This window comes from Dictyostelium purpureum (genome assembly GCF_000190715.1).
Source record: "Dictyostelium purpureum unplaced genomic scaffold DICPUscaffold_9, whole genome shotgun sequence".
Lineage (NCBI taxonomy): Eukaryota > Evosea > Eumycetozoa > Dictyosteliales > Dictyosteliaceae > Dictyostelium > Dictyostelium purpureum.
This window is the reverse complement of record NW_003519346.1, coordinates 41,935-67,757: the sequence shown is the minus strand read 5'-3', so window position 1 is coordinate 67,757 and position 25,823 is coordinate 41,935. Positions and strand designations below refer to the sequence as shown.

The following is a 25,823-nucleotide window of genomic DNA, read 5'->3' as shown; positions in this document are numbered from 1 at the left end:
TTTTGCTTTCACACCACACATATAATTTTTCATTCATCAGCTTCATATTTTTTTACAATCGCTTTCATTTAAAATAATATATTGTTTTATATATCTTTATTTTTCTTTTTATTTGTAAATAATAATTATTTTTTTTATATCTTTAATATTTTTATATAATTTATAAATAATTGTTTATTTTTGTAAAAAAAAATGGATTATTTTTTATTTTTGTATATTTTTTTATTTTTAGTTTGTGCCATTGGTTTTTATTCAACTTTTCGTTTTGGTAAATTATTTACCAAAAAAAGCATCACCCAAGTAGAGAGTTGGGAAAAAGACGACCACCAACTCGAAGACTCTGACCAATTGGATGATTTGGTAAATTCATTTGGAAGTCTAAGTGTTCTAACAAGTGAAGAAGAAATGGAAAATAAACAACTTATGGAACAATATTCAAATCTTCTCCAACACTTCGACAATACCCTAGATGAATGTAGTAATAAACTTGATCAACAATTAAAAGTTTTAGAGTCTTTAAAAAAAAATAATAATGGTTGATAATATACTGTTAGAGCTCTTATAGACACGGGTGCATTGAAATACTTTTAAAAACCTTTAAATATAAGTAAGTAAATAAAAACATTATCAAAAACATCAAATCTATTTAGAAATGGGATTTGTTGAACAAAAAAGGAATATATGAATTACTAAACCAAATAAATTTCTATTATATTTAGTGGTGTATATCAAGTAATATTTCATAAAGTGGTAATGTCATTTATTGGCTTCATAGAATCTGTTGCACCACTTAAAATTTAGAATTTGTTCCATCAAGTGTTGTGAATAGTTTATTTCATCAAATAATGGTATTTTAGAGTCTGGATCAAATAATAATAGCTTAGAACCTGCACCAAATAGTAATGTAGAATCCGAATCATGTATTTCTGTAAAATCAACATCAAATAGTAATGTATATCCGAATCATGTATTTCTGTAAAACCTGCATCAAATAGTAATGTAGAATCCGAATCATGTATTTCTGTAAAATCTACTAATAAAGTAGTTGGTTATTTCTTTCATCAAACTGCTGTGTAGAATCTGACCGATTTGTAATGTGGAATCTGTTACATCAAGCTGTAGTGTAGAATTTATTGCACCAATAATAGTTCCTTAAAATTTGATTCATCCAGTGGTGCAAAATCATCTGATCCAACTGTTGGTGACTCTGCTGCTCAAATGGCCTAGCTACTTATTTAAAAATTTATATAAACAATAAGAAAAAGGTGTAGCCATCCATATCCTTTTGAAAGGTGCTGAATATTCTAGATATTGCTACGAATATTTCATATGTTGTTATTCTTTTCGATGGTGATCGGAACCCGCAAATGGATTATTAACTCAAGATTGTGCCCAGAGACTTGTAAATAATCAAACTAAAATTGTATATGTTCATCAGTATAAGGTTCATTTAAATTTATCACCCAAAATTAATTTTAACAAAAAATAATAATTTCAACAACATGCAATAACCAATACACTTTATAGCAATAATCTCAAATATAGTAATTAGTTAATAATAAAATATTTTGAAATATTAAAAAAAAATAATTTTCACTTAAAGTTACAGAAGATGGTATAATCCCAAGATTTGGAAAAAGAAGAAAAAGAAACAAGAACAGAAGAAGAAAATGATAGCTAAAACTCATTCATCTTTTTAAAAAAATAATAAAATTAAAAGTTTTATATTTTTTATTTATTTTTATTTTAAATTTTACAAAATTTTGTTTTCTTCTGATACATTATTTGGTTGTGTGTTATTTTCATATTCCGCCGACATTATTGATGGATTTTCACCATTACTAATGCTTTGACTACTTCATTATATTTTTTTATTTGATTTATAATTTCATTTCTTATTTTTTCTATTTCTTTTGTATAATTTTCTATTTTCTTTTCTATATCTATTTAAATTTCATTCTTTGTGCTTTCAATAAAACCCACATCAGCATTTTTAGGTATTTCCTGCTTTTCTTTAAATTTCTCTTTCAATTTATTTAATTTGACACTAATGGATGCTAAATATTTGAACTTTTAGAATTTGCTGATCTTTGAATTTAATGAAAGTGTTTTTTGTTAGTACAAAGATTCTATTATTGGGTTTTAAAATCTTCAATACCAAAATATTTGATATCATAATTGCATACTCTACAATCTTTATTCTTTCTTGAAGACTGTTCATAAATCAATTGGTTTGATGGTGTGTCTTTGCTAATGTTTGGGAATATATGTACATTGAAAAGCGAAAATATTTGCCATCAATTATTATATGATATTATTATAGTATATTCAATAAATAAATGATAAATTTAATAAAAAAAAATTTTTAAAAAAATTCAAAATTATTTTTTATTTATTTTTTTTAATTTTTTTTTTTTTTCTTAAAATTGTTCTGTTCATTTAATATTAAATCGAATTAGCTAAGTGTAACATTTTTTTTCTAATGAAATAATGGACTTTTGTTATTCAATTATACCTATTCATCATATACTAGTGATCAAATAGTTTATAAAAGTTTTTTAATGTTTTATAACATTCTCCACAAAAAATAACAACATCTTCCCAATATAATACATCACCCCAATTTGAAAAAGAACTCCAGCAATTATCAATTATAAAGTAATAAGTAGGGATTATTGAAGAGAAAATGCCACCTCCCACCTCCACCTCCACCTCCACCACCTCCCACCTCCAATTTATAAAAAATTCAAATACATTGTATAATAAATATTTTTTTTATGAAATAATTTATTATTTTCTTTTTTGTATTCTATAAACGAATATAATTTTTTATTTATTTATTTTATTATTCTATGCAGTATGGAGTATGGTTTATTGTCTGGATATTTTTTTGGAGTATTTAGATTTGCTTTATACACTATAAAAAAAAAAACGACAAAAATTTCAACGATAAACCTTTTAAAAAAAATAATTTTATTTGATTTTTGTTTATTACAAAGAATATTATTTATTTATATACAAATTTTTAAAAGTTTTGAAAATATTTTTAGTTTCATTTGTTATATTATCTAAAGATAGAATATTGATTTGATTTGGTAATTTGAAATTATTTGGATTGTATCTTATAAAATCTAAATATTTTATTATATCGGAAGAACTATGTTGATTTAGTTTCGATTCCCAATCATTAAATTCGATAGGCGATAATGGATATTCTTTGGAGATAATTGAAAAAAGTTCTTGTAGAGTAATTGGGTCACCAACAATATTATAGCCTTTGAAGTTGCTTGACCAATAATTATCATTGAAAACTGTATTAATAATACTTTCTGATAGCCAGTTTATTGGAGCTGTATTTGTTTTGAAATTGACATTAATTGGGTATGAACCAGTCAATATGCAGCTTTCTATGAGTGAGTACATTAGATTGTTATTGCTTGAGGTTGATATTATGAATGGTGATCTTAATATTAAGCAGGGTACATCGCATTGTGTTGAATATTGTTGAATTAAGTGTTCAGAGACTGATTTTGAATTTAAATAACCACTAAAATTATTTTGTTCATTGCTAAATATTGGTAACTGTTGGTCTGTGTCGAATATATTTTGATTAAAAGATAAAAATGAAGGTGTAATATGGATAATTCTTTTGAATGATGATGATGCAGATATTTTAATAATTTCTCTAACACCCTGTACATTAGTTTCTTTACACTCGTCATATGCAGAGTTGAAATTATTATTGGATGCTAAATTGATAATTATCTGAACTGATTTTGCTAGATGTTGATATTCAGAATCTGAAAGACCAAGATTTTGTTTGTCCAAATCTCCAATTACCGGGATAATCTTTTTACGATCTTTTTCGTTTATTTGATCATAGTTTTTTAAAGTTGTTTGTATCTTTTGATCAGCTTCTAATGAATTTTTTACATTTCTAACTAAGCAGAATATAGTTTCACAATTTTCAACCTTTAACAATTTTTCTAATAAATGTGAACCTATATTACCAGTGCATCCTGTTAACAATATTTTTAATGGTGAACTAATTGATTCTATTGATTTCATTAAACCATCTTTATTTGATTTTATATCTCCATCTAATAAGATTTCACTTTCCCAATCTATTAAAGTTTTGCTAAAAGTTATTGTTGGTTTAAAGTTATTACTATTGCTGTTTTGATAATTTTTTTTATCGGTACCATTATTATTTACTTTGTTTATTATTGTTTGAATAATTTGGTTAATGGTAAGATTTTGTAATTGGATAATAGTAAATAAATTTTCAGCATAATTTTTATCCAACCAATTCTTAAATTGAACTACAGCTAAACTATCAAATCCAAAATCAATAATACGGCTATCAAGGTTTAAACGAGATGGTTCAATTGATAAACTTTCGGCAATTTTGTTAATAAGTTCATCTCTAATTGATGATTCATTCTTGTTAAAAAGCTTCTTTCTTGATTGAACTGCATTAAAGAGATAGTCATATTTGTATTTGATTTGTTTATATGGCCATGCATTGTTTTCTAAAGCATCAAAGTTAAAGTTATGAATCATTAAATCGGCACAATAAGTTGGATTTTGTAATAGTAAATCAATTGAACCAAGAAAAACATTACATGGTATATTGCTGATACCTTGACCTTCAAGCAAACTTGCAATTGAAACTTGTTTTGTAATGATACCTGCTGATCCTACCAAGCCCCAGTTAACATTCATAATTGGTAATCCTATTGACTTTCTATATCGACCAAGAGCATCCAAAACACTATTAGCTGAAACATAACCCATTTGATTTGTACTACCAAAAGCAGAAGCAACTGATGAAGTGGTAACAAAATTTTTTAGCTTCCAATTTCTTTTCACTGAAATATTGTGTAGATTTAAAGCACCCATAGTTTTAGCAGCATGCGATATTTCGATATGATCCATATTAATAAATTTTGGTTCAAATACATTGGTATAGCTGAATGCAAAATGGAATACTACATCTATTGGTGGTATTGTTGGATTTTCATTATAGATTGAATCAATTGCACCTTCCAGATCATCAATAATTGATACATCGACACTCTTGAAATAAAATTTGATTTTGCCATCTTGTTCATTTTTTATCTTATTGATTAAATACTTTAGTTCCCATTTTAGTTCTGATTTTGATAATACGATTATATGTTTAACCGAGTCAGAGTACTTAGAAATCCATTTCATTACCTCAAATATGAGACCACCTTGACCTGTAACTAAAATTGTTTCACCCAATGATTGAGGATCAATTCTATATTCATTTGGTGGTTGTAAAATAATCTGGTTTGATTTATTCTTTTTCTCTAGTAATGGTGTAATTAAATCTTGGTCAATATTTATAACAATTTTGCCGATATTCTTTCTTTCCCCAATAAATTCGATTGCATCTTTAATGTTTGAAACTGAATATTCATTGATTGGTATCAAATCTAACTGGTTACTTTCTAAACCATTTAATAGTTTTTTCATTAGTTTTAATAGAATTTCTGGTGGGATTGATGTTAATTCAATATTATGGTAGCTAATGTTCCATTTGAATTTGTTGAAATCGGTATATTCATGAATATTTAAATGGGTTACTGATAGGTCAATAAATCTGCCCATTGGTGCAATAACTCTAAAATTTGCATCTAAAAATTCGTTTGATAATGTATTTAAAAGTATATCTACACCAGTTTTCTTTGATCCAAGTTGCTTTAACTTTTCTTTAATTTTTCTTTCGAAATGGGAATCTTTTGATGAATATATTCCAGTTATAAAATCACCATATGTATTTCTTAGATACTCTTCTTTTTCTTTTGAACTAACTGTAACAAATAAATAGGAATTGAAACCCAAGAATTTAAGTATATTAATTGCTGATAAACCGACACCACCGGTTGCACTATGGATTAATACTGTATCTTTGTTCTTTATTGATAAATGACCAACTTTCAAGAAACTATATAAACATGTTAAATATACTGATGGAATTGAAGCAGCTTGTGTGAAAGAGATACATGATGGCTTTATCAAAAATTTGCACTTATCATCGATAATAGTTGATGAGGTTGCATTTCGAGTTGGGCCGAATACTTCATCACCAATTTTGAATTCGGTAACATTGGAACCAACTCTTGTTACAATACCAGAGCAATCCAAACCAAATTCTGGTTTATGAATATCGCCTTTGGAGCTTCTTAATTCTGGTGGTACCAAGCCACGATAGATAAGGTTATCTTTAAAGTTAATACCAACAGCTTTAACTTCAACTTCAATACTATCTTCCAATAATGGATCTTTTGAGTCCAATTGATATTCTAAATTTGAATCTAATCTTGCATAAAGGTTATCTTGGTTTTGATAGGTTGTTGATTTAAATTTGGTGGGTGTATATTTTTCTAGTTTAGCCCTTTCAAAATATGCGATATTGTTTCTAATGATATATTCTCTTTGGATATTGCTACTTGGGTCAATAAGAGTTTCTATCGTTTCAATAACATTTGAAGCTTCAATGGATTCATTATCAAAGTCAATAAGGAACAATAATGGCTGAACTTCATGGAAAAAGGTCATTCCACCAACAACTGAACCTGCTAAATAATTTTTTGATTCTTTTTCAGAATATGTTGTAACTAATATATGTTTGATTGTTTTATTTTCTTTTACTAAATATTGATTAATGTTGACATAGTCTAATGTTATTTTCTTAAAATTATCGACAGTTACTTGATCAATAGTGGATATAAAGTAAATTACAGAGTTGTCTGAAGGTGGATTTGAGATGATATGGCTATTAAAATCTTCAATAGTTTTAATTTCTTTAATTATTTTACTATTGTTACTGGAATATGCCGAAATGATTTTGGATTTAAAATTTGTTGATATCTGAGAGCTACATTCGCCAAAAATAATTACCTGATCATAAAATGGTAATTGATTATTGTTTAAAATTTGGTTTGTTATTGTTGGTTTTTCTAATAATATTACATTAGAATTATTTTGATCTCTATTATTAATGAACCCAACTTGGCATGCGGTAGATTCGAGTTGATCATTAACAGATTCATCATCTAAAGTAATACCCTTGGGAATTATTAATTTACCATTTGGTGTTGATAATTTGTAAAGTTCTGATAATGTTGATTTTAAAGAGTTTATTGAATTTAAATCACTTGACAATAAAATAAAATCATAGTATGATGGATTGATAGAATATTCTTTTTGTGGATTAAATGTTTGAATGATTGGTTCGTTGATTTCGATTGTTTTAAATAATAAACTACCTTTGAAAAATGATAGTTTATTTTTAATATCTCTTTTAAAATCTTCTTGAATATTTGTTAAGGTATATTCGATATCTAATTCAAATAATTCATTTTCATATAATGAGTTTATCTGTTCTAATATATTTTGAGTTTTTAGAATACTTTCATTGAGGATATTGTCCATTTCTTTTTCTTTTTCTATTTCATTTTCTTTTTCTTTTTCTTTTTCATTTTGATTTTGATTGTTATCTCCTTCATTCTCTTTAATTATTTCATTATAAATTTCTAATATTCTAACCACATATTTTTGATTTGAAATTGGTTCAAGTGAGTTTTTGATAATTTTGCCAATAGGTTCATTAGCATCAAAATCTTGAATTTTTATTTGAGAGTCTTTTGGTTGAAAATTAAAAGTAAAAAATGATTTGTATGGATATTCAATGTTAAGATTGTCTCTAATTGGTGTTAATGATGTGCAAACAATTCTTGAAGCCTCAATTAGTGGGGTTCCATCTTTAAGCATTATTAAAACAGAGGAGAAAAACGAATCACCTACTCTCTTTTCTGATTCTGAATAAACATAAATATGGGTATGATCATCTCTTGTTTCTGGTATATTCTTTGAATAAACTTTGTAATCTTCAACTCTGTCAAATACAATTTGAGAGAATCCATCGAAACCACCGACCATACCATGGAGACAACTATCCAATATAGATGGACTAAAAAAATGTTGGTTATCAACTTGAGAATTTGGGGGATGTAGAGCAACTTTTGTTAATGTTTTATTTTGACCAATATAACATTTCTCTACTCTTTGAAAACATCCTGAATAGCCAAGACAAGTTTGAGCTTTAATTTGCATGTATAATTCAAATTTCTTTAAAGAGGTATAGTTACACTGAGCTTTTAATTCTTTGATATTGTATTTATGGTTTACTACAGTTTCCGAATGGTCAAGTTGTAATATTTTACCTGTTGAAGTTTGGATCCATCTCTCGCTATCAATATCATCTTTGAAGTGAAAGTGAACTTTAAATTCATTCCTTGATGTTTTATAAATATTGGTCTGTAAATATTTGCTTGAACCTTCAGTTAAGATAAGAGGTGTTTTAAACTCTAATTGGGTAATGTTTATATCTTTTCCTTTGAACAAACTTAAGATATTGGAAATATATGAGCATCCTGGTAAAAAGTATTTGTTTTTAACTTGATGGTTCTTATAGAATTGGAATGGTTCATTCTTTAGGTCAATTACAGCCATTCTTGAAATGAATGGTGATGAGTCATTCTCAATACCCAATTGGCTATTTGATGGACCCTCCAATCTACGTCTTAAAAATGTTTTGTTCTCGAACCAGTAGTCTTTTTCGTCAAATTGATAGTGTGGAAGGCTGTCAGTGTGTAACTTAAAGGTTAAATCTTTCTTTTCACTATCAGTAAATTGACATGTAAAGTCGACACTATAACCACTGCAGTATACTTTTGATATTGTTGTTTGAATTTCCTGTATGTCTGATTTGTTTTTGTTTAGTGATGAAATAAATGCTATGGAACTCTTACTAAAGTATATTTCTTCATCATTACAAAAATCATAAGCTATTTGTTTCAAATAATAGGATAACACTGGATGGGGTGATATTTCTAAAAACACTGGATTTGAACCCAAATTATTTGATTTGATATACTCCATAATATTGGAAATTGCTTTGCTAAATAATACTGGTTTTCTAAGGTTATCATATAAATACTCTTTGTTAAATTGCTGATCAATATCAAATTGGTTACCCGAAACTGTTGAAAATGTTGCAATGTTTGGCAATTCATTAAATTCATATTTGTTAATGTTAAATAATTCATCTTTAATCATTTCTTGGCTTGAGGTATGATATGATGCGTGTGTACCCAACATTGCACAAAAGATCTCCTTTTCCTTTAATTTATTTGAAATTTCAACCAATTCACTTTCTTTACCACTTATTACGATTGATGATGGGGAATTGTAACAACTAATTTCGATTGAGGGATATTGTGATGAGTATTCATCTTTAAACTCTTGCTCACCGATAGAAATCGACAACATTCTTCCACTACCAATAGTTTTATGTTGCAATCTACTTCTTTCATAAATAATATAGCATGCAGTATCAAGTGATATAATTCCTGAACAATATGATGCTGTAACTTCACCAAAACTTTTTTAAAATTAAAAAAAAAATGTTAGAATAAATGTTGGATGTGTTTATAAAACTAAATAAAATTATAATTACCTATGACCAACTAAAACTAATGGATGAATACCCCAGTGCTTATAAAGATTAAATAATGAGACTTGAATCATAAATATACTTGGTTGTGCAATTAATGGGTCATTTATTGAAAATAAATCATCGTCGGCAATCGATCTAAGTTTTTCTAATATTGAATAACCATAGTATTTCATCAGCATGTTGTCAACGTTGTCAATTGATTCTTTAAATATTTTGTCTTTGTTGTAAAGCTCTAAACCCATTTTATTTGAATGGCTACCTTGTCCTGAAAATACGAAAACTAATGGTGGGTTTTTTATATCTGTGCTTAAATTTGATGATTTATTATTTTCAGTGACTACTTTTTTTATGGTTGTTGGTTTCTCAGTCATATTTTCATTTGGTTCATTTAAAGTGATACTTTTTAATGAGCTCCAGTCTTTAAAAACTACAACATCTCTTTGGGGAAAAGATAATGATTTTGAATAGATTTGATGTTTGATAAGGTCTAAAACTTTAATATTATTTAAGATTAAGCTATTGTATAATTTAAAATGGTACATTTCTAAAGATCTCTTTGAATTGGCCGAAAATGGTAAAAGATATTCCTTTTCAGAGTCTTCCATAGAATTAGCACCGTCTATATCATTCTCTTTGTCACCATTAGATAGATGTTCGTTTGAATATTCAGTTAATACCAAGCAACAATTTGAACCTGTTACACCAAAGTTATTGATTACCATTGAAATTGGTTTACAACTGCCTCTATCTGATGATATTGATTCAAAAGGTATTGATTCTGTAACGACTTTTAATTTCCATTCTTCAAAGAGGATATTTGAATTTGGTGTTTTAAAATTAATATTTGGTAAGAGTTGTTTGTGTTGAAACATTAAGCAACATTTGATGAGAGATGCAACACCTGATACAGTTTCACAATGGCCAAGATTTGATTTAATGGTACCTATATATAATGGGTTATCTTTTGTGAAATGATCTTTAAAAATCATTGAGATAGCTTCACATTCAATTGGATCACCTACTTTTGTACCAGTTCCATGACACTCTACAAACCTAATATCAGATGGATGAATATTTGACGACTTTAGTGATGAGAGAATATTTTGATATTGAGAAAGCTTTGATGGTGAAAATAAGCTATTTTTATTAAAATTACCATCGACATTTGAACTACCGCCATTGATTACACAATAAACTCTGTCGCCATCTCTAATTGCACTGGATAGTCTTTTCAATATTACACAACCTGCACCCTCGGCTCTAATGAAACCATCTGCATCTTCATCGAATGATTTACATTTGCCACTTGTACCAAGAATACCTAAATAACTTGCAGTTTTGGTTGATGTAGGATCCAATATTAAATTACAGCCACCAGCAACCGATAATTCTGATTCTCCATCAACAATACTCTTATATCCTAAAAGAACAGCATTTAATGAACTTGAGCATGCAGTATCGATACTTAGGGATGCGCCACGAAAATCAAAGCAATAGGAAATTCTATTTGAAATTGTATGTAAATTATTATTAAATAAATTTACATGTTTATGAATATCAAGGTTAAACTGAGATTGAAAATCTGCTGTACTTGCACCAACAAATACAGAAGTATTTGAACCACGTAGTTTAGTTGGATCGATATGGGCGTTTTCAAATGCTTCATAAATTGTTTTCATCAATACTCTTTGTTGACAATCAATAGTTGGAGCCTCAGTAGGATTAATACCTAGAAAAAAATAAAATAGTTAAAAAACAGTTAAATTAAAAGTTATTTTTATGAAATAAAAATACATACCAAAAAAGAGAGGATCGAATTTCTTCCATTCCGTTTCTAAATCTACCAAACCTGCATATTGAGTTTTAATGTACCCCAAATCATTATAGGTCTTTGCCCATCTTTTGTCTACTGCGTTATCGATACAATCTATCCCATTTTTTAAAGTATTGAATAGTTCTTCGGGATTTGAGTTTTTTGGTAATCTAAAACCATAACCAATTACTGCCACTTTATTCCTATCATCTTGACTATTGATTTCAATAGAATTCATTTTGAAATATTATTAATAAATAAGAAAAAAAGTTAAAAAGATTGATTAGAATATAACTTAAAAATAATTTATATATATTGATCAATATTTATTTTTTTTTTATTTTAATCTTTTTATTTTTTTTTTGTTTTAATCTTTTATTTTTTTTATTTTTTTTATTTTTTTATATTACAAAAACTAACAGTTTTGTTACATTTCCCAATAATATATTTGGAAATAAGGAACCTGTTATTCTTAAAGATTAAACCAAAACTGTTTGTTATTTTTTCCAATATCTCAACACATACATTTTTATAAAAATCTTTTAAAATTTTTTTTTTTTCAACACTGTTAACATATAAAAAAAGAAATTTTTGTGTGTTTACTAAAAGAAACACACAAAATTAATTAAAAATATAAAAATAAAAGAAAAAAATAAATAATAATTTTGAAAAAATTTAATTTTTTTTTTTTTTTTAAAATTAATTTTTTTTTTAAAAATTTAATTTTTTTTTTTAAAAATTAATTTTTTTTTTTTTTTAATTAAATTAAATTAATTAAAATTGAAGAAAACAAAGATAATGGTTCAAAATATTATTTTTGATTCGCATTTTAAAATAAATTAAATCAAAAAAAAAAAAAATAAAAAAAAAAAAAAAAAGAGAAAAAAAAAAAAAAAAAGTTTAAAAAAGGAAATAAAGCTTCTCGAAATCCCAAAAAAGGAAATATCTACATTAGCATTTTTTTTATTTCTTTGAATTACCTTTTGAAGAGAATGTAATTTAGATTTAAAAAAGGATGAATGAGAGCAACACATTCATAAAATTGAATGGATGTGATATGATTTATTTATGGTGTTAAATTTACAAATATGTGAAAATATAGTGAAATGTGAAACAAAAAACAATCTATATAAATAAGCAATAATTGAACATATATGTTAAAATATTTTAAAAAAAAATAAATTATATATTTTTTTAAATTAAAATAAAAGGGGGTAAAAAAAAAATAAACAAAACTTTTAAATATCAAAAGACATACTTCTTTTATTCTTTTTATTACTTGTTATTTAATTTATGTTTATATATATATTTTAAAAAAAATATTGCAAATTTTTAAAATCGTGGGTTATAAAAATAAAAAAAAATAAAAAAAGTTTAATTTTTTTGCAAAAATATATACATTCTTTTAAATTAAAACTATAATTAAAATTTCAAAGCTATATTGCTTTAAAACATTCCCCACAAAAAAAAAAAAAAAAAAAAAACAAATAATAATTATTACTATTATAAAAATTAAATAAATGTAAGTACTTTTATTACTATAAAAACAAAAATATTATTATTAATATCTGAAGATAAATTTTAATGTTTAAATTTATTTATAAAAAAAATAAAAAATAATAAAAATAATAAAAATAATAAAAATAATAAAAAAAAAATAAAAAAGATTAAGAAAAAAAAAACTTTAAACAAATAATTTAAATGATGTAAATTTAAAAATAAAATTAATATTTAATCTTTTAATCTATATTTACTAATTACTATTATTTCTATTTTCCTCATTTGTATTTCTATTTTTTGTGGTTATGTGTATGTATATTTTTTTATTTTTTTTATTAATTTATTTTTTTTATTTAATTAATTTTTTTTTATTATTTTTTTTATTTATTTATTAATTTCATTTGTGTGTGTATTTTTACTTTTTTTAATTAAATCCTTTTTCCTTTTTTAATAAATTATTGTATTTTGTTTTATTTTTTATCAAGTGTGGTGCCGTTAATTTTGTGTGTGTTGTTGAATTTCAAAAGAATTATACATATTACCATATAATAAAAAAAAAAAGAAAAAAATTAGGAAATATATATTTTTTTTTATTAAATATTTAATTAAAAATAAAAAAAAAAAAATAAAAAAAAATAAAAAAATAGTAATTAACAGTAACGAAACTTACAGATGAAAAGGTATGACTGAAAGAGGATTATGTTCAATCAATGTTAAATTTGCGGCCAAGAAGAATAAGGAATTTGGATTCTTTGAAATGATGATTTCAATATTTGGGCAACCATCCTGTAAATTTAAAAGTGGTGACGATACATTTGGTGTAATTCCAATAGAAAAAGGTAAATATATTGTTTTTATATTGTGTGTGTGATACTTAAATTATTTTATACTAACCCAAAAAAATTATATTTTAAAGATAATAATATAGTGTTTCATATATCTATTAGAAACAATTTTACTAAAGAATACAGTTTAATTACAAGCATCACATTTAGTTTTGATTCTAAAAGTGGGACTGCTACATGCTATAAACCAGTGGAGTATGTATAATTTATATATTATATTAAAGTAATCAATTGCGCCAATTTGGTGTGGTATTTTTTTTTTTTTTTTTAAAGATGGATTTTAATAATTTTTTTTTTATTTAGATTTCCTTACAATTTACAAATAATTCAAAATAATAAAACGAATTTCACTTTTATACTAGATGATTATTAATCACTTTAAAGAAGATTTTAAAATAAAAAAAAAATAAAAAAATATATCTTAAAAAAAATAATTTTTTTTCATTTTTATTAATTAATAAGATTATTATTTTTTCTTTTCACACAGATAATGAAAAAATACAAATAAAATTTATTAAGTTAGGAATCTAACATCGAATTAAGTTTATGTTATAAAAGAAAAGGAATTTTTTCTTTTTATGCATTTTATAAAAAAATTTTGTTTTAGAAGCACGTGCAAAAGTTTTTAATAACCAAAGAGTTTAAAATATCAGGGAACCCACATTCATGGGATCTTTGTTTTTCACAAACTTTTTAACCGTTTTTTTTTTTGAATAAATATCACTATTTAAAACCAAAAATTTTCATTTTTTTTTTTTTTTTTAAGTTTTTTGAGTTTTTTTTTTTGGATTAATATTGTAAAAAATTATTGATTTTTAAATTTTTTTTAAAAAAAAAAATATGGTTTTAAAAAAAAAAAACAAAATTTTTTTATTTTTATTTAATTTTTATTGACCCAAATGAAAGAATACAATAATAAATATCATAAAGTTAAGAAACTAACATCGAATTTAGATAGAGTTGTTTATTTATATGAATCTATTCAAGAAAAAAAAGTAATTATTAATTTATAAAAAAAAAAAATAAAAAAAAAATACTAATAAATTTATAGCTATATATTTGTAAAAGAATTAAACTATTTAATTTAGAAACTTTAAATGATTCTGAAATAGAACCCGAAAAGAAATTTGCCGAATCAGTAAACCAAGAACTCAAATTTTTAGAACAATATTCAAATAAAGAAAAATACCCACATTTAAATATTATTCAATATGTTGAAGATTTTATCACCAAAAAACCAAATAAAGACTATTACCATTTAAATATCATCACTGAATTTTATGAAAATGGAGATTTGTCAAATTTCAAAGGGTATTTATTATATTTATATAAATTGCTAAAAATAATAAATTTAAAATTTTTTACTAATAAATTATTTTAGATTTTCTTTTTATAATATTGTTTATTTATTGGTTAAGATTCTAATAATTTTAGACCAGTTTAAAGACGATGAGTTTGTTCATAGAGATATTAAACCAGAAAATATATTTTATAGAACACTTATTGGCCCCAATAAAGTTACAGGAGATCAGGAATATGAGTTTTATTTAGGTGATTTGGGATCCTCAAGAATTATTTTGGAACTAACTCAAGATGGCCGTTATACTCAAGCAGGAACTAATAAATTTATAGCACCTGAAGTAATCGAGGGATATTATAACTCCAATGTAGATGTTTACAGTTTAGGTGTTACTTTATTAAATCTTTATGAAAATACATGTACACCTGAATATAATTTAGTTTTTATTGAAATATTTCAAAAAATGGCCAATGAAGACAAAAAAAAAAGACCACAACCATCCCAAATATTAGAATTCATTTGTAAACACTTTGAATTTTTAGGATTATCATCTGGGGATCTCATTCATAGAAATCTAAAAGAATCATTATATTTTGTTAATCAAAAATACAATTTTTTTAAAAAAAGTATAAGTCCAATAGAAATCGCTTTTAATTTTAACAATCAATCATTAAATTTTTATAATAAAACTATCTTTTTAAATAAAGATAATAATAATAATAATGATAATAATAATAACAATAATATTTATAATAATAATAATAACAATGGTTTTGATATTACCAAAGATTATAAATGTATTAGTTGCCATGCAAGATATACTAAAAAGGAATATTATATCATAATTGATGGAAAGGTATGTATTAACTTTGTATTTTAAAATTAAAATAAATTATTTTAATTCTAATATTTATTTTTTAATAGTATTTTAGTTTGTTTTCTTTTAAAAACTGTTTACATCCAGATATGAAAGATTATTTCGATCTAATGTTTTCTGAAGAAATGTTTTCATTTTATTTTATGGAATGTTCAAAAGTTTTTCCATTTAGTTTAGAACCAACTACAATTACACTTAAGGATGTCAGTGCAACTGAAGATGGAAAGAATTATTATTTAATAGTTAACCCAACTGAAAACAATTTAAAACAAATATCAATTCAAAATCCAAATGCCATAACAAAGAAAATTCAACTAATATTATTATTTAAATTAATTTTATTATTTTTTCAAATTTTCGAAAAAGGAGATTTAAAAATGTTGAATTCATATTTTGATAATTTTAGTGGCTTACAAGTATTTTTAACAAACAAAAATGAACCATCCAAAGATGAAGAAAATCAAGAACCATTCAATGATGTTAAGTTTTCAATACTCTCTACTATTTTTAATCTAACAGAGAAACTACCTAACTTCATAGAAAATGTCTTCAAAGTCTATAATATAGAAACCAAAGATCCAGTCATTGATAAGATTTATGACTATTTTAGGGTAAGTATTGTATTAATATTACTTTTATATTACATAGTATAAATTATAACAAATATTTTTCTTATCATAGACAACCTTCGAAAAGGCAGAAACACCAGTTTATTTTCATTATAAATATATTTATCAAATTTTAGAAAATGAAAAAGAAAGATTAATTAATGAAAATAAATACTTAATGGAATATTATGATAAGTTAGATACAAGCTATAACAATATTTTAAAGAAAACTTCTATTCCTGAAGCTTTTGTTATTATTAAACAAGTTATACCATTTCTTGCAAAAATCCCAAAAAATTTACCAATTTTCATAGTTTATTTTGAAGGAGAGGTAAAGTATAAAATATTTTTACAATTTTTCATTTACAATTTTTTATTAATACAATTTATTTATTCAATAGGTTTTTGGTGCATTTTCAGGAAAAAATTTTGGTGTAAATCCTATTTTTGTTGACTGTATAAACTCTGTTTTAGAAAAAATTCAATTTGAACCTTTATTAAAACCCTCAAAAAAAATCAACTCTGATCTTTTATTATACGATTTACCAACCAAATTAAAAGAATGCATTGATCAATATTCAGATTGGGAGAAAAAAAGATCAATGTTTACTGATGAGGAAAAGAATAATTATTTTATGACACTAACCAATAAACATTTAAACAATGTAATCCAATTAAAATCAAATAAAGACTATCAATTCATATGTATGTACTTATAAAACCATTTATAATAATTGATTAATAAATTAACATCTATTTTTTTGATTTATAGATGGTTTTGAAACGATCATTGTTGGTGAAGAAATATTTTATATTTTCGATGTAAATATACATAAATTTAATTTTTTTTTTTTCAAAAATTATATTAATTATTTTTTTTACCCCAGTATTTATCAAAAAGTCCATTTAATTTAATTGGTTCAATTTATGATATTGCTTTATACGTTTATGGTCAAGAAGATAGCTGTCAACAACTCTTAAATTTAAATTTCTTTAAACATTTAAATTACTTATTTTGTTATAGTGTAAAGGTTGTCAAAGGTCATTCAAAAATTGAATATTCCCCATTAAATGGTTTATATTATTTAAACAGGTTATCAACCAACAACAACAATGATGATAATAATAAAGATAACCTCACCAACTACTCAAAAATTACGATTGGCTCTATTAAATATAATATTTTAGAAATTTTAAATTTAAACCATCACAAAGATAATGATTTACATTATGATTATAAAACAATGATTTTATTATTAGAAACTACCAATACAAACGAAGTAAGTATTCAAACCAATATATTGTTCAATTATTCAATTTATTAATAAGATTTCTTTTTATATATAGAAAATTTATTGTATTCGAAAACAAAAGAAGGATGTTTTGACTGAAGATATAATAGATGAAGTTAAATTTGAAGAAATTGATAATAATAAGTTTAAAGAATTTAATGATCAAATCATTGTTCCATGCTATATTGTTCAAGATATTAATACATCGTATTATTTCTTTAAATCTGAATTAAAAATCAAATCAATAGAAGACATAATTGAAAAAGAGTAATTATTCATGAACATAACTACACATATATATAAAAATAAACTCATATTAATATTTATTATATTTCTTTTAATAGTTACAATGATATCAGCATAATAAGATCATTATTATATTATTTCGAATATTTTTTATCAAACCCATCAAACTCAAGTCAAGTGATTTTAATTAAATCAAAATCAGTTTTAGATCAACAAACAGAAGATTTTTTAATTTATTTCGATGTTTCATATTTTATAAAAAGAGTCTATGGTTTTTATATTGAAAGTAGTAATTGGGATAAATATATTAGCACAATTTATTCAGGTAAATCACTTTATTCAAACTATTTCATGACCAATAAAAATAAAATATTAAATGATAAAACTAGTTTAGAAATTATTGAAAGAAATAACGACAAAATAGATTATATTATTGGTTATGACAAAATATTTAATATTGAAGAAATTAAAAAAATTAAAGAAAATGTTCATTTAGTCAAAATAAATAATAAGGTAAATATTTTATATTTATTTAGATTAAATTGAAAGTTTATTGACATTTTATTTTAAACTTAGTTTTATATTCAAAAAATTACGGGTTCAATTAGAGAAACCAAAGAAATGTATTTAACAGGTGAAAATTGGGATTTTATCCAACCAATTTCTAAATATAAAAATAATTTTTTTAATGTTAAAGAAAAAGAAAGTTTATCAGAACAATTCTCAAATTTTGAAATCGATATTTTAAAACATTTATTTAATTCAGAGTTTTTAATATTAAACATGATAAAAGGGATGGAAAGAGTTGTTCAAATATACGACTATTATTTAGATGATGGTTTAATTTACATTTTAATAGAAAACTGTGAAAATACAACCAATCTCTCTGAATTTAAAATAAAAGATCCATCACAAATTACTCAAATATTAAAACAAATGGTTAATATTTTAGAAAAATTAAAAGAACATGATATTTATCATTGCGATATTAAAAATGGTAAGACAGGAATAATATAAAAAATAGACTACTTTTTTTTACTAATATAAATTTATTATCACAGAAAATATTTTAATTCAAGAGAATAATGGTGAAATACAATGTATTTTAGCTGATTTTGGTACTTCAGGAATTGGTTCAGAGTTAAAGAAAGACGAAAAGAAATATTACTCAAGAAGTGGTAGCAGAAATTACCAACCAATTGTAAATATAATATAAATATTAAAAAAAATAAATAAAAAATTCTAATTATATTTTATTTAGGAAATTTATATCAAAAAATACAGAAGCAAAAACCCAATTGAATCACTTGAAAATAAATATGATATCTTTAGTTTAGGCTGTGTTATCAAATCCTTATTTAATGATAACAAATTAAAAGCAGGCGAAGAAATTAATACAATTATTGAAAAAATGACCAAATTATATGTATGTATAAACTATTTATAATATAAATATTTTTATAAACCCATACACTAACATTTTTCAAAATTCTAAAATAGTATGATGATCGTATAAATTTAGATGAATTAAAAATTAACCTATCGTCTTTAACAAAACCAAATTATCAATAAAAAATAAATAAATAAAATTATAAAGTTTTTAAATATGAAAAGTTCTTGTTTAAATTTATTTTTTAAAGTATTAATAGTCATTTCTTTTAGTTTGTTAAATCTACCTATTATAATATAATTTTAATCCACATATCACTTATCAGCAATGTACAATCCAATACTTTACCAATAATTTAAAATCATTTTTACAACTATAAAGAAAACCGAAATCTGTTCGAGAAAAAAAAAATTTTAATTTTTTTAAAAAAAAAAAGTGTTTTGTAATAAATGAGGTATTTTGATGTGTTTATATTATTTATTTTTTACAAAAAAATTATAGAAAAATAAAGCAATTGTTGATCTTCAAATTGAATATAAAATCTTTATTTATTTATATATTTTTAATATTTTTATTAATCGAAAAATAAAATATTAATTTTTATATGTAAAAAAGACTTAGAAAAATTTCGATTTCCCATATAAAAATTAATATGTAAAAAGACTTAGAAAAATTATCATTTTCCATATTAATTTTATATGTAAAAAAAAGACTTAGAAAAATTTTGATTCCCAAAATTAAAATTACCATTTATCATATTAATTTTGGATGTAAAAATAATTATTTTTTTAAAAAAAAAACTGTGCGTACCAGTACAATTGGGTACAATTGAGTTTTTTTATAAAAAAAACTGTAAAAATAATTATTTTTTAAAAAAAAATGTTAAAATAATTATTTTTTAAAAAAAAATGTAAAAATAATTATTTTTTAAAAAAAAACTGTTCAAGCTGGTGCAAGACAACAAAATTAAAAAAAAAAAAAAATTTTTAAAAAAAAAATCAGCAAAACCGAACGCTCCATGGTGGAGCGAAATGCAATAATTTACTTTTTTTTTATTTTTTAAGTTTTTTTTTTGTTTTTTTCAATACCAAAATTTTTCAAAAAAAAAGAAAAAAAATTTTATTTTTTTATTTATTTTTATTTAGCTTTAATCCACCCAAATGAAAGAATACAATAATAAATATCATAAAGTTAGGAAACTATCATCTAATTTAGATAGAGTCGTTTATTTATATGAAAATATTCAAGAAAAAAAAGTAATTATTAATTTATAAAAAAAAAAATACAAATAAATTTTTGGCCGTATATTTAAAAAAATCATACTAACTGATTTTTAGCTATATATTTGTAAAAAAATTAAACTGTTTAATTTAGAAACTTTAAATGATTCATAGCTGTCCATATTTGAAGAAATTGATAGCTGTCAACAACTCTTAAATTTAAATTTTTTTAAATTTTTAAATTATTTATTTTGTTATTGTGTTAATATTGCCAAAGGTCATTCAAAAATCGAATATTCCCCATTAAATGGTTTATATTATTTAAACAAGTTTTCAATCAACAACAATGATAATAATAATAACAATGATAATGATAATCTCACCAACTACTCAAAAATAACGATTGGTTCTATTAAATATAATATTTTAGAAATTTTAATTTTAAACCTTCACAAAGACAATGATTTATTTTTTGATTATAAAACAATGATTTTATTGTTAGAAACTACCGATACAAATGAAGTAAGTATTCAAACCAATATATAATATAATTATTCAATTTATTAATAAGATTTCTTTTTATTCATAGAAAATTTATTGTATTCGAAAACAAAAGAAGGGGTTTAAAAAAGTAGATGAAGTAAAATTTGAAGAAATTGATAATAATAAGTTTAAAGAATTTAATGATCAAATCATTGTCCCATGCTATATTGTTCAAGATATTTATACATCTTATTATTTCTTTAAATCTGAATTAAAAATCAAATCAATAGAAGATATAATTGAAAAAGAGTAACTATTTGTGTATTACTACACACAATGAAACATATATTAAAGTTATATTAATTATTATAAAATTTTATTAACAGTTACAATGATATCAGCATAATAAGATCATTATTACATTATTTCGAATATTTTGTATCAAACCCATCAAACTCAAATCAAGTGATTTTAATTAAATCAAAATCAGTTTTTGATCAAGAAACAGAAGATTTTTTAATTAATTTCGATGTTTCATATTTTATAAAAAGAGTCTATGGTATTTATATTGAAAGTAGTAATTGGGATAAATATATTAGCAAAATTTATTCAGGTAAATCACTTTATTCAAACTATTTCATAACCAATAAAAATAAAATATTAAATGATATAACCAGTTTAGAAATTATTCAAAGAAATAACGACAAAATAGATGTTATTATTGGTTATGATAAAATATTTAATATTGAAGAAATCAAAAAAATTAAAGAATTTGTTCATTTAGTCAAAATAAATGATAAGGTAAATATTTAATTGGTCAATATTTTATATTTATTAAGATTAAAATTGAAAATTTATTAACTTTTTATTTTAAACTTAGTTTTATATTCGAAAAATTACAGGTTCAATTAAAGAAATAAAAGAAAATAGTTCATTAGGTGGAAATTGGGCATTAAACGAACCATCAGATAAATATAAAATAAATTCACTCAGCACTGACTTAAAAAGATTTATGTCAGCACTAAAACCAATTTTTGAAATCAATATTTTATTACAACAATTTAATTCAGAGCTTTTAATATTAAATATGTTAAAAGGGGTGGAAGGAGTTGTTCAAATATACGACTATTATTTAGGGGATGGTTTTTATTACATTTTAATAGAATACTGCGAAAATACAACAAATCTCTCAGAATTTAAAATAAAAGATCCATCACAAATTACTCAAATATTAAAAAAAATGGTTAATATTTTAGAAAAATTAGAAAAGCTTGATATTTATCATCGTGATATTAAAAATGGTAAGACCAGAAATAATATAAAAAATAGACTACCTTTTTTTTACTAATATAAATTTATTATCACAGAAAATATTTTAATTCAAGAGAATAATGGTGAAATACAATGTATTTTAGCTGATTTTGGTACTTCAGGAATTGGTTCGGTGTTAATGAAAGACGAAAAGCAATATTACTCAAGAAGGGGTAGCAGAAATTACCAACCAATTGTAAATATAATATAAATATTAAAAAAAATAAATAAAAAAATTCTAATTATATTTTATTTAGGAAATTTATATCAAAAAATTCAGAAGCAAAAACCCAATTGAATCACTTGAAAATAAATATGATATCTTTAGTTTAGGTTGTGTTATCAAATCCTTATTTAATGATAACAAATTAAAAGCAGGTGAAGAAATCAATACAATTATTAAAAAAATGACCCAATTACATGTATGATAAACTATTCAAAATATAAACCAAATATTTTTATAAACCCACCCATACACTAACATTTTTCAAAATTCTAAAATAGTATGACAAACGTATAAATTTAAAAGAATTAAAAGAATTAACTGATCATCTTTAACAGAAATAGTTTTAAAATTAATTAAAATTAATTAAAATTTTATTTGTATTTTTTTTAAAATTTATTTCTTATTACCTGTGATATCTCTTTTGATGTTTTACTTCATATGAGGTCTATTTTTTAACAACTAAACTTTAATATGAAAATATAATTTAGAACGTAACGTAATAATATTTATGGGATTTTTAAAGATGGTGGACCTATTTTTTATATTTGTATAAAGTACTATAGTATATTAATGGCGATAGAGAAAAGTATAAATAGGGGTCGTTTTGTATTAATTGCTAACCACGAATTTTGACCTACCCCTTCAATATGAAGAGTGCAAAGGTTAACACGACTTTTATTAATTTATTTTTATAATTTTTTTTAGTAATTTACCCTCAGGTTATTGAATTTTAATTTTTTTTTTTTTTTTTTTTTGATGTTCTTTTGTTAGCTTGTATGGCTATTTCACTAGTCTTTTTTGGAGCTTTAAGTAGTTCTCTTTGACTCTATCTTCTATTATTTCCATATGGTCTTCTCCTGGTTGCTCTACTTCCTCTTTCTTACTGAATCTGGTTTCCTTGGAGCGAGCGTTGATATGGTTGATAGCTTTGGATTTGATAATCTCGACAAGTTTTCGTTGTAAGTTGAGGTGAGATGTTTCCTCGTGGTTTTAATGTTGCTAATCTGATTATTGGTTTCTCCAATGACTTCTTATTTGCTTCATTAAGCTGATCTATAATAGCTTTTACTGGGGATATCTCTTTTGATGTTTTACATACTATGAGGTCTATATCTTCCATGGCGGTGGGTGGTTCCTCTCTCTTTGATTGTTGTTCTTGATCATCTTTTAATTTGTTTTTGTCAATTGAGTTTTTTTCATTTTCTGCAATTGTGTAAAAGAGTGGGTAATCTTCTATTTGGAAAACTTATAAACAACCAAAACAAACAAATAAATAATAAATAATAAAATACCTTATAATGAGACTTTTTGTGATCTTTATTTATGAGTTTTTATGCCTTAATTTAGGCGAATTATTTCTGAAAAAAAATTAAAAAAATTAAAATAAAAATTTCGGTTAAAAGAAATTTTTATGAAACACGTTGCAAGAAGCCATCGTATTACTTTTTATGGGAAAAGCTTTATAGGCTAAAAACCCAATTATATATTATATTTATATATTAACTAATATGTGAGTGTCTACAGTTCTTCGCAAAAGTTTTGAACCCCTTTTTTAAAATTTTTTTATTTTAATTTATCTTCAATAATTTTAATTCCAATTATTCTAAAAAATATAAAATAAATTTTAGAACATTTGAACTATATTTTTTTATAAAAAAAAAATAAAATAAAATTTTTTTTTTTGAAAATTTTTTTTTTTTTTTTTTTACATATAAAAAAAATGGGTTCATTATTTTTAAAAAGATAATTTAAATTTTAATATATAATTTATTTTTTAAACGAAATTTTTTTTTTAATGTTTTGTTTCTTGATATTTTGTGAATTCACCTTAGTTCTTATTTATTTGTTGTATTTTTATTGAGGTTGATTCATAAAGATTATCAAATATATCCTCTGATGAATATTTTTTAAAATTCAACAAATTAAAAGATTGAAATTATGACGTGGGTACCCGATAGAAATCAATTTTATACGTCGTTTTACTATTGACCATATATTCTCAATAATATTAAGATCTGGTGAACAGGGTAGAATAAATATCACCCTAATGTACATTTTTTCTTAAAAATCGGCCAATAATTAGGTCATATGAATAGAGCAATTGACTTGTAAAAGAAACATATGACCAGATAAAATTCATTTCTCTCGTAAAGTTCTTCTATAACCCTGTATTAATATTTTTAAATTATTTGCAGCATTTGTGTTAAACCTGATAATACATATACGACCTGCACTATGAGCTGTGCAACAACATCATGTATATATTGAGCTGCCACCTCATCTTCGTTTGGCCAATATGTTTTGTTTTAGGTTTCTTGTATCATGAATCCATTTTTTAGTTTTCAGTTAATAAGAAAATCCTTCAATTCTGGTTTCTTCAACAAATATTACCCTTTTCCCAATTTTCAGCTGCCCAATTTTGGCACTTTTTTACCCACCTTAGCTTTGAGACATATATTTTTCGGTTGGAAAGTGTTTACATTTTAAACTTTTTAAAAAAACATTATTATGTTGTAGAGACCTACTATTTGAACTTATTGAAACATTTTTTTGAAAGTTTTTTCTAAGATATCTTTTTATATTACTTAAATTATGACATTTCCCATTTCAAATTTATTTTCTACAATGTCTTTCAATTCGGTCGTCCATCTTTCTTATTATGCCAGGTAATGTATTTTCTTCAATTGTACCTTTTTCTAGATTTTTTTTAAAAAATTCTCTTAACTGTGGACCTACTTCACTCAATATATCTTTAACTTTTTGATGATTTTTTGCTTTTTTGTAAATTTTTAAAATCACATTTATTAACTCTAAAAAAAGGGTCATTATTGTTTTTTTTTTCTATTTTTTATTTATATACTGTCCTATTTGTTTTTAAAAAAAAATTAAAATAAAAATAAAAAATTATAATAAAATTGAATTATCTTCTCAAAAATTTAGACCCCATTTTATATGGGCGCTATAAAAAAAAAATTAAAAAAATTTTTTAAAAAAATAAATTTTAAATTTTTATTTAACAAAAAAAATATAAAAAAACCGTATAAGTTTATCTATAAATATTTTTAAAATGGATTTATAGTCAAAAACCTAAGATAAGATTAAAATTAAAATTTTTTTCTAATGTTTTTTATAAGGGGGTCAAAACTTTTGCGAACAACTGTA

At 23.3% G+C, this 25,823-nt stretch overlaps 4 protein-coding genes across 4 annotated transcripts; 2 read left to right on the top strand and 2 right to left on the bottom strand.

The window, feature by feature from the left end:
• Window positions 1-192: 192 nt before the first annotated feature.
• Window positions 193-540, top strand: DICPUDRAFT_74521 (uncharacterized protein; the record flags this gene model as incomplete). The annotated part of the gene is made up of 1 exon (XM_003283513.1): window positions 193-540. The coding sequence occupies one exon, from the start codon at window positions 193-195 to the stop codon at window positions 538-540; it is 348 nt and encodes a 115-aa protein (XP_003283561.1).
• A 2,757-nt stretch (window positions 541-3,297) lies between these two features.
• DICPUDRAFT_14334 (uncharacterized protein) lies at window positions 3,298-11,607 on the bottom strand (the record flags this gene model as incomplete). The annotated part of the gene is made up of 3 exons (XM_003283479.1): window positions 3,298-9,475; window positions 9,551-11,279; window positions 11,349-11,607. Coding segments are annotated over 3 exons (8,166 nt in total), but the record flags the coding sequence as incomplete, so codon positions are not given.
• Window positions 11,608-13,545: 1,938 nt separating this feature from the next.
• On the top strand, window positions 13,546-22,863 carry DICPUDRAFT_147224 (uncharacterized protein; the record flags this gene model as incomplete). Its single annotated transcript, XM_003283512.1, has 19 exons — window positions 13,546-13,702; window positions 14,797-15,019; window positions 15,090-15,864; window positions 15,933-16,496; window positions 16,567-16,824; window positions 16,895-17,198; window positions 17,266-17,315; window positions 17,381-17,773; window positions 17,841-18,052; window positions 18,130-18,544; window positions 18,608-19,028; window positions 19,093-19,232; window positions 19,293-19,457; window positions 20,972-21,163; window positions 21,231-21,433; window positions 21,511-21,925; window positions 22,005-22,425; window positions 22,492-22,631; window positions 22,693-22,863. 19 exons carry the CDS (start codon window positions 13,546-13,548, stop codon window positions 22,861-22,863), a joined length of 5,619 nt encoding a protein of 1,872 aa, XP_003283560.1.
• Window positions 22,864-23,541: 678 nt separating this feature from the next.
• DICPUDRAFT_74516 (uncharacterized protein) lies at window positions 23,542-24,716 on the bottom strand (the record flags this gene model as incomplete). The annotated part of the gene is made up of 2 exons (XM_003283478.1): window positions 23,542-23,906; window positions 24,635-24,716. The coding sequence occupies 2 exons, from the start codon at window positions 24,714-24,716 to the stop codon at window positions 23,542-23,544; spliced, it is 447 nt and encodes a 148-aa protein (XP_003283526.1).
• Window positions 24,717-25,823: the final 1,107 nt, after the last annotated feature.